The 9,951-nt window shown below is 45.0% G+C and overlaps 1 protein-coding gene across 1 annotated transcript in view; it reads left to right on the forward strand.

The window, feature by feature from the left end:
- The first annotated feature begins 3,907 nt into the window (after nt 1-3,907).
- LOC109486710 (stanniocalcin-2-like) overlaps nt 3,908-9,951 on the forward strand; it is a 17,031-nt gene continuing 10,987 nt past the window's right edge. The window contains exons 1-2 of the mRNA XM_019790602.1: nt 3,908-4,042; nt 9,154-9,305. Coding sequence (XP_019646161.1) covers nt 3,931-4,042; nt 9,154-9,305 — 264 coding nt within the window. The 5' untranslated portion in view covers nt 3,908-3,930. The remainder of the gene's footprint in view (nt 4,043-9,153; nt 9,306-9,951) is intronic.

Genomic DNA, 9,951 nt, shown 5'->3' on the forward strand with positions numbered 1-9,951 from the left:
CAATCACGTGGTAGCTTATTCCAAAGCGATGTTGTTCTAGGAAAGAAGCTTTCAGCATGGAGCTTCCTCCTAAGAGGTGGTGAATGGAGGAAGAAAGGCTGTTTTGCTTCGGTGGAAGTGGCAAGACGTGTCCTTGCTGAGAATGTTCGAAGTGGGGGCACTAGGAAATGAAGTTCCATGGAGCATTTGCCGTGAAAGTAGCGATAAAATAACGCAATGCTTGCAACGTTACACAAGTAAGAGTGGTTGTAGGCTAGATGTGACTAAAAGTTCGCTTCCAGGTCATTTGCCCGGTAAGTCACTAAACGTACGCGTCATCAAGTCTCTTTCACTTTAAGATCTCGTTTATTCTCGCACGTACTAAATTCCCGCGAGACTTGTCGATGACGTCTTTCGTCAAAGCTGCCCGCATCCGGGTCACTCATCACAAGGTGGACGTGTGGAGGCAGGATTGACGTCAAGCTGAATTATTGAAAACTCTCCGCACGTCACACTGATATTTTCGAAGTGGTGATTTTTTTTTTATATTCCAACACGTAGTCTGTAATCACAAGACGTGGTAACGGCACACTCAAGTTTTTTTAAACGTATATTAATGCCGCCACCTACACAGGGGTCAGTACACTACTCATTTTCACTTGAGCGAAGTGAGGAAAGTTGTGTACAGCGCCTTTCCCAAGGGCACAAGATCAGTGGCATGTCAGGACTCGAACCCGGGACCTCTTGGTTCCGAGTCGAGCACTCTGCCGCTACGCCACACGACCCCACTTGATTCAAGTGGTGATTCAACTTGAATGACAGCTAAGGGGTCATTTAGGGTCCAATTTTTTTATAAATCTCTCAATGGCTAAAGGATTTTTAAATAATCTTAATGATCTTATCAATGATCTCAGTAATCTTCTAATAATATTTCAATGGTCTAGAAGATAGTCTTATCATCTCCCAACGATATTTAAATGATTTTAATGATCCTTAGCTGATCTCAAATGTCCTTTAATAATCTTTTAATGACCGTAGTAGTTGATTGTTTATAGGTTGCCCAGTGTAGAAATGGGGCATTGCGATAGATCGTTAGCTACTGTTAGTTACAACCGACCTAAAAACGTTTGAAGATTGATTCTAACGCAATAAAGTTATCAGAATCTACGTGCTGTTTCAGATCCGACAAGACAAGTTTCAGATTCGTCAAGAAAAATGTATAAAGTTATCATTTCTGAATGACAGATATATGACTTCCAATATAAATGGGGCCATACGTTATCTACATGAACTACTGTCGTAAGCCCCTGTCACACATAGTAGTTCTTTATGGGGGATTGAAACGATTACATTTTGGGCCCCCTAACACCTTTCATTTTTGATATTTCGTGATCTGACTATGCTCGGGTCTTGATTTTTTTTTGATTTGGGAAGCACTTGTGCTCGGAAATATTAGACGTAAGTTTGGTTCCCCCAGCAGCTTGTTTGGGAACTGCAGGAGCGTTTGTTTGAAAATTTTTGATGTAGGATAACTCTCTTTTGTATCCAGAACCGTAGAGCCATCATGCTCAGACACGGTTCTGAACAGTCCACGCGTGTCCTGAACCGTGCCAGGGGCAAATCTACGTTCTTGGATACACGGAGAATAGCGGGAGTATCCCAAACCCTTGCCTGGTCCTAATCCTAACCCATTTACTAGATAGACACGTGTCTGGATATACGATAGCTCCTTCAGGGCGCTGTGCCATCATGCTCAGACACGGTTCTGAACAGTCCACGCGTATCCTGAACCGTGCCTGTGGCAAATGTACGTTCTTGGATACGAGGAGAGTACCGGGAGTATCCAAAACCCTTGCCTGGTCCTAATCCTAACCCCCTTACTAGATAGGCACGTGTCTGGATACGTACAATAGCTCCTTCTGGGCGCTGTGCCATCATGCTCAGACAGTGAACAGTCTTCGTGTATCCTGAACCGTGCCTGGGGCAAATCTACGTTCTTAGATACGCGGAGACTACAAGAAGAAGACTACCGTGCTCTTATGACGAGCGCATAGGGTGGTGCCCATCTCCATTTCGTAGCCCTTGGGCGACACACAGTTGTGCAGGGCACTACAGCAGGGGGCAAGTCCACTGGTAGTGCTGTGTGCTTGACCTTCCTACACTCTTTCTCATATGTGCTGAGTGCTAAGCAGAGAAAGAAGTGTGTACCATTTTTAAAGTCTTTGGTATGACCCGGCCGGTGTTAGAACTCACGACCTGCCGGTTACAAAGCGAGCACTCTACCAATTGAGCTATTGCACCGGTTGAGACTACCAGGAGTATCCAAAACCCTTACCTGGTCCTAATCCTAATCCCTTTACTAGCACCGTGTTACTAGATAGGCACGTGTATGGATACGATAGCTCCTTCTGGGCGCTGTGCCAATCCAACAAGCCGGCAAGCCGAGAAACGAGTCGTGCGCCTGGGTTTAGAGCAGGTCTGGGGGAGCGAAATGTTCTGTACGTGTCCAAGATATCATCTCCAAGCAGATGTTTTGGTGGCTGTAAAGACAGCATCAAATCGGTCAGGCAGTATCCCATTACCAGGCAGTTACCGTTAAAAATAGGGTTGTGTGGCGTAAAAGCAGAGCGTTCGGCTCGGAACCAAGAGGTCCCGGGTTCGAACCCTGCCATGTCACCGATCTTGTGCCCTTGGGAAAGGCACTTGAAACGACTATCCTAGATGGAGGCCTGGCGAACCCCATCCCGCATTAGCCACAAAAAAAATTAAGGCAGCAGAATCTTCAGCTAGTTGAAGGCGGCTGCCTCAAAATGAAAGAAAAATACAGCCCGGGCGACATTAGGAGCCGGCAGAAACTACGAAAGATGGCACCTAGTCCAGTAAAAATAAAATGTCTTTTATTTTCTCAAAGTAAAAAAAAAGACAGTCCACCAAAACGCCGACACCTCTGCTTGGAGAGTATCCAGGCCTTTCCCCTGTACAAGGCGTTCGTTTGCTAGGCCGTCAATCAATATAGGAAATCAACATGACAAGTAGTGATTGGTTGTCTTGCTAATATGATTTTCTACCGTCGGTCTGGAGTGGGAAAAGAGATACAGTGAGTCGAGTACGTGTATACCCGGTATCTTTTTCCAAAATACGGAGAGACCCTGAAAGCGATCAACATGACAAGTAGTGATTGGTTGTCTTGCTAATCTGATTTTCTACCGTCAGTCTGGAGTAGGGAAAGAGATACAGTGAGTACGTGCATGCCCAGTATCTTTTTCCAGAATACGGAGAGACCCTGAAAGCGATACCCCGTGCTAGTGTGAGCCGGGTATTGAAGCTAATGAGATCTGACGCGATGTTTATTTCATCACCACGGGAAGGTATTGTCCTGAAACACGTGAAGCGCACGGCTAGATCATCACACCAACCAACCTGCCAGGCGTGCTGCAACGATCGGTGTAAAACTCACCGGTGGTAGGCGGGCGGGGGGTTTCATCGTGAATTGGTCACACGAGTCAAAGTCAAGTGCGTTGCCCCGGAGGTGGGTTGATATTGATAGCTGCACGCCCGTTCTGGGAACGGTTCTCTCAGTCTTCCATTTCCGTTGACGTGGCCCGGGGCCCACCTGCGCATGTTCACGCCCGTATAAATGTGGGCTGCGCCCCGCCGTGTAGGCAAAGCCTGCCACACCGCGGGGCGTGCTGACTACACGTGCGAGCAGTAACCTAACACAAGCCGGCAGCCAGGTTACCCGCCTCCGTGTGCTTCTAAATCTGCTCCCCCGCCTAGCGAGCTTCTCGCTTTCAGTCAATCACCGAGCCGGGAACTCAGGAGCGCGCTACCGTTTACTCTAGTTTAGATCACCTCGTCATCACTCCAAGGTCTACAACAAGGCCGGAGGAACGACAGCCACCTTGTATCAACTGCAAAAACAGCAGATCTATATTTAAATAACTATATATAATGCAGTTTGTAAGCTGGGTGTTAGTCGCAAGTCTCCTGGTATCGAGGGACGTCCGAGCCTACATCGTGGACCGGGTGTCTCCAAGACTGCCGCATCGGAGATCCGACATCAGTAAGTAAACCTTGACTTCATGTTGTTCATATAGATACAGTTAAATGTGCAAAGATTAGTGGGGTCGTGGTCGACTCGGAACCAAGGGGTTCCGGGTTCGAGTCCTGACATGCCGCCGATCTTGTATGTGCCCTTGGGAAAGGCATTTTACACGACTTTCCTCACTTAACTCAAGTGAAAATGAGTATTGTCTGTCCTGTATTTGTTTCTATGTGTGGGACACTACACCAGCAATAGTTGCCCAGTGTATTGCACTGTTGCAATTTCAAATCAAATCAAAGATTGAGTGTAACAAGTCGTTCGGTACCGGTGTGATAAAGCTAGCTGCGTAGCGGTGTGGCGTAGCGGCATAGAGCTCGACTCGGAACCAAGGGGTTCCGGGTTCGAGTCCTGACATGCCGCCGATCCTGTGCCCTTTGGGGAAGGCATTTTACACGACTTTCCTCACTTAACTCAAGTGAAAATGAGTATTGTCTGTCCTGTATTTGTTTCTATGTGTGGAACAAGACACCAGCAACATCTGTCTCACGTGTATTGCACTGCTGTAATTTCAATAAATCAAATTAAATCAAAGATTGAGTGTAACAAGTCGTTCAGTGTGATATAGCCAGCTGCCGCCGCGCCGCGTGCCTGTAAAGCTGGTGTGTTACGCCGAAGGGCGGTTATACTGGCTATACCGATACAGACACAGTTAAATGTGTGAATGTTGGAGTTTTCGTCAGGTTTCTACAGATATTTATTAGTTAGTCTTATACTACCGACGCAAACCATCGGTTTTCGTGGGGTCGTGTGGCGTAGCGGCAGCGTTCTCGACTCGGAACCAAGAGGCCCCGGGTTCGAGTCCTGACATGCCACCGATCTTGAGCCCTTGGTAAAATGAGTATTGTACTGTCCCTGTGTTGGTGGTGGCATTAATATAAGTTGAAAAAACCTGAGTGTGCCGTCACCACGTCTTGTGATTACATGATGTTGGAATATATATTTAAAAAATCGGTTGTTTATTCTAAGTTCTAACTCGAGATTTAAGTGCATGTGTATTTGTTTGACCCGGTCCTCTATTAATGAAGCTTTCCTTTAGAAAAATCTCTCATACATGGCAAGAATGAAATCTTCACTTTGACGATTTCCCTTCTTCTCTTGAGGTGCTAAAATACCTTAAAGCACCGTAGCACCTCGCCTATATAGGGTGAATTTGGCACAGAAGACACAGCCAGTGGCATAATAGTCTAGACCTTACGAAACTCACCGTACCATTAACATTGTACTTGTGAATTTTAAATTTTCAATTTTAAAGATACAATTAGCAACAGAGAAACCCCAAATAAAAGAAAGGTATTAAAATCTACACGAATGGCACAACTCGTGTCTACGTGGTGTCCTGTGGCGTAGCGGCAGAGAGCTCGACTCGGAATCAAGCGGTCGCGGGTTCGAGTCCTGACATGCCACCGATCTTGTGCCCTTGGGAAAGGCACTTTACACTACTTTCCTGAGTATTGTCTTGTCATGTATTCGTCCTCTGCGTTGGTGGCGGCATAAAATAAGTTGATATACATGGAACTTGAGTGTGCCGTCACCATGTCTAGTTGGAATGTTGGAATATTAAAAAAAATCGTGTCTAGGCGTAAATGGGTGATTGATCTCTATAACAGACATCTTGACAGAAGTTCTCCCGATGGCACTTTTACCCTTTTCTTGCGATGAAAATGCTTTTAAAGTACGAAAGCTATAAATCTTAGTACTAACGGAGCATGGCGTCTGTAGACTCAATTTCTGCTGTGTTAATATTGCCTCTTAAGTGTCGAAAATGGGCGTTATAACCCCGGTACCAGGTCACTACCTTAAGGGCGACCTTTTCTTGTCGCACATGTCCACAGGTCATCGCGTAATCCAGTGTTCGTTCTGGAACCTGTCAGACTCTATTATGACTAAAGTATCCAGATTAACTGTGCTCTCGATTAGGCCATGTTGATTTGATTATATGGATGACATCCGCGCGCGCATGAAATTTTGGCCGTTTAAAAAAAAGGTTTAACCAAACTGTAAATACAAAACAGTTGCAAAATAAGCAAATATATACCGTAAGTTGCAAAAAAAAAATCTAAAAACGATACTAATGGCGTAGAATGCCAAAATTTAACAAAAAAAGACGAAAATATAAAGAAATGAATTTGAAGAGTAGATTATTCACCATTAGCCTGGGTGCAATCCGAATTTGTAACGATTTTTTAGGGGTAGCCGTTACAAATTCTGATGGCACCCACGCTAAGTCACCATACCATACTCTGTGTCATTTGTTCAACCTTCATAACCACGTAGATTTTATAATGAAATCAACTTTTTTTGCAAAACTTTTTTTTATTCGCACGCTTGCATCAGTTTTGGGGTTCCCAGAGGATGTCATCCATATAATCAAATCAACATGGCCTTAGTGCTTTCCAAACCACACTAGAAGTGCCGCGACTTCTATCCAAGTAGGAACTATCTTCATGAAAGAATTCTTGAACGGTGCGGCCTTCTGAAGAAATGCCCGTTACATTAAGTGGACTTTGCAAATTTTCAAACATGTGTCTTGTTCTTCACACATAAGTAAAGCTTTCCGTCGTTTTTTTTTTCTGTTTTGTGGTCTCGGTGACAACCTGGATACCAGACTCCCTACTGACTATATCTAAGAGAACCGCACGTGTTCTCGCTTTCTCGGTCTATTTTTAGCATGAAATCTTTAAATAATCTAATTCGCACATGTGTAGGGCATGACCGTTCACCACAGGTGAAAAACAAGCACTAAAATAGACATAATAAATGTTGCAACAACGAGAGTTCCAAGAACTACCCCCCCCACACACACACACACCGAAAAAGTCATAGATTTGATAAGGCCACACCGACTAAATTTTATGGATGACATCCTCTGAAGACCCCCAAACTAGTGCGCGCGGGCGAATAAAAAAAATTCAGGCAAAAAAAAAAAATGCTACTAAACCACAGGAATACAAAGCAGGTATTGTGAATTCGCGGCAATACATAGCTACGTGTACGACAAGCCGGTACATGTGCTGGCTTTTTTTTTTGGAATTTATGAATCGGCACTGTACGTATGTACTGAGTTCTTGAGTCGTGGAGCTTCTGTAGCCTGGGTGCCGTCCTACATAGTTACCATCGGCTCTGTATAGTCGCTAACTACCATGGACTATCCAGGCCTAGAGCCACGCCATAGCCTCGGAGGACGTGATCTTTTTTTTTTTGGGGGGGGGGCGAAAATTAATGCGCGCGCGGATGTCATCCATAAAATTAAGTCGGTGTGGCCTAAAGTCGACATACATAGTGCTGACTCGACTAGAGAGCCGTAATTCGGTACGGATGCAGTCCAGTCGTAAATGAGATATCTACGATGTCGTAAAGGGTTCCGTCCCGGCATGCTGGCGACTGTAATAATTCAACTCAGGGCCTCGCAAAAACCCGGGGCAGACGCTTGTGTCCTCTCGTTCCCGGGGGACTCAGTTCACACAACCCTGGGATCGAGACGCGTGGTGAAATCGGGACCAACTTCCGGTGTTCCAGGTAGTCGGTCCTCCTGGTGACTGTCCTTGGTACTGCAGCAGAACTAGCCGATTTCGAACCTTTTGTTTTGGACGTCCTGTACTCTAAATGTTGAAGGAACCCTATCCCATAAGTAACTGATATATGTACGGCAAAAATGAGATGTCACTAATGGAAAACGGTGGCTTCTTTTGTATCGAAGGCTGGCTATTTTGGGTGGTGCCAAAAAATAAAGAGGAATATCACGTAGCTTGTTGCGGGGACAGGTCAAACATTTCAAGTATGAAATGATGACGAAAATGTGCTAAGAAATTACAGTTAATGTCAATACCAGACAGATTTCCTTGCCGGGATATCGTTTTTGCCACACCAATTTAATTTCTTGGTTAACGGATTTTTCTAGAAAGATAATGGAGCGGGCGGGCGAAAAAAAAACGGTCTAGGCATCCTATTATGGCCCAAAATGGTACGATAGGAGCCATGAGGTCAACACACCAGGCTGGTTCAAAATTTAAACAATGAATTTTGAACTTTTAATGACACCACTGCATTGAAAGATGGAATAACTGTAACAACTAGGAAGAAAAGGACTGTTTTCAAATGTTCAGGGCAAAAACATTTTGCAGTTGATTCTGAATTTTTGTTTTTTTATTTTCGAATCAGAAAAAAACGAATCGGGCGAATCCGTTAACCAAGAAATTAAATTGGTGTGGCCTTACTGCCCTAAAAAATTGCCTTCGAACGCCCTTAAGCTCTCTGTCCCTCGGCCGTTCCAGCTATTAGCCACATGGACACGCGTGGACTATCATGACCCACTTAGACATACGAACCAGTACAATAAGTGACGCATTTTTTTGCCAGACGCGTGCAAAGTTTGTCGCGTAGTTTAGTTAGGCCACATGTACACCAATTTAACTTGTTGGTTCTCGGATTCACCTCTTAATTTTTTCTGATTTGCAAAATAAGAAGTGCACGGAAGTCTACAATCTCCGAGACAAGGGGCGATACAAACTTAGTCGCGTTTGGGATTGTATTCTTGCCGCGAAAGCGCCAACTACTTGTAGCTGCATATAGCGGCGAGAAGCATTACTCCAGTCAGAAGCTCTGAGAAAGGTGTTTGATAGACATTAGGCCACAGCAAGTAATTTTTATGGATGACATTAGTCCGCGCATTAATTTTCGCCTGATTTAAAAAAAAAAAAAATTTGTTGCCTTCTGACAGTGGTCAACATGCCGAAAATAGGCCAAGATGTCTGATGCCATGCCAGCAGATAACTATAGAGAGAGGAGATAATAAAATGCTCTGATATGTGATGTTCGCTGTGTTTTTGTGATGTTCCCACTGAATCAAAACCATTTGTCAATGTCAAAATTTTAAAATGTAAGAACCTTGTTTTTTTCGGCCCGCCTTGTTTTGTTCGCCCGCTCGCATTAGATTTGGAGTCTGCGGAGGGTGTCATCCATATAATTTACTTGCTGTGGCCTTCAAAGGAGAGAGAAGCACTTAGGCTATAACTTATAGTGTGTGAGAAAGTCCTCGGCTGATACCCTCTCGGATTTCTTGTTGTCTTCAGGTCCTATCCAGGAGTGTCTTGATGCGGAGGCTGAGACAGAGAACGTGTGTGACGTGTTCCTGTGCCTGGAGCTTGACGACACCTGTCTCATCCAGGGTCTGTACGACCTGTGCCTGAACTTCTTCCGGAACACCAACAACTTCAGTCAATCGGTAAGAAACATTTTCGAACAAGAATTCGGAGATCTCATACCTCCATGAAATATATGAGTTTTTCTAAATGTTTTTACACAGTACACTACAGTACAGAACAAAATAACACAGGTTTTTTGGTTTCAAACACACAGTAGCACCTTTGGCCTGGATATGGTCATGTAGGCTTTTCCCGAGGGAGAAACTCATTAATCAACACGGGCAGGCGCTGCCTCCACCCCTCACATCTGTTTTCCCTGCCACCCCGCACATCTGTTTTCCCTGCCACCCCGCACATCTGTTTTCTCGGAAGTTCTGCTGCAGTACCAAGGTCAGCCACCAGGAGGCCCATATTTGACCTTGACCTTTGACTGGCTTCCTAAGACCTACCAGCATAGCAAATATCATCACAATCCATAAAGGTGTTCTGAAGTTATGCTGACTACAAATGTGCGGAAACACACACACACACACACACACACACACACACACACACACACACACACACACACACACACACACACACACACACACACACACGACGAACAACACACTCTTCTCTCTCTCCCTCTCTCTCTCAGACCATTGGCTTTTTCACTTCATTTCGCCTAAGGCGGTGCATCCGGCTGCTGCACCTATCAATGTAAACCTACTGGACCATTGTGTC

The sequence above is a fragment of the Branchiostoma belcheri genome, unplaced genomic scaffold (assembly GCF_001625305.1).
Source record: "Branchiostoma belcheri isolate BF01 breed outbred unplaced genomic scaffold, Haploidv18h27 scaffold82, whole genome shotgun sequence".
Taxonomy (NCBI): domain Eukaryota; kingdom Metazoa; phylum Chordata; class Leptocardii; order Amphioxiformes; family Branchiostomatidae; genus Branchiostoma; species Branchiostoma belcheri.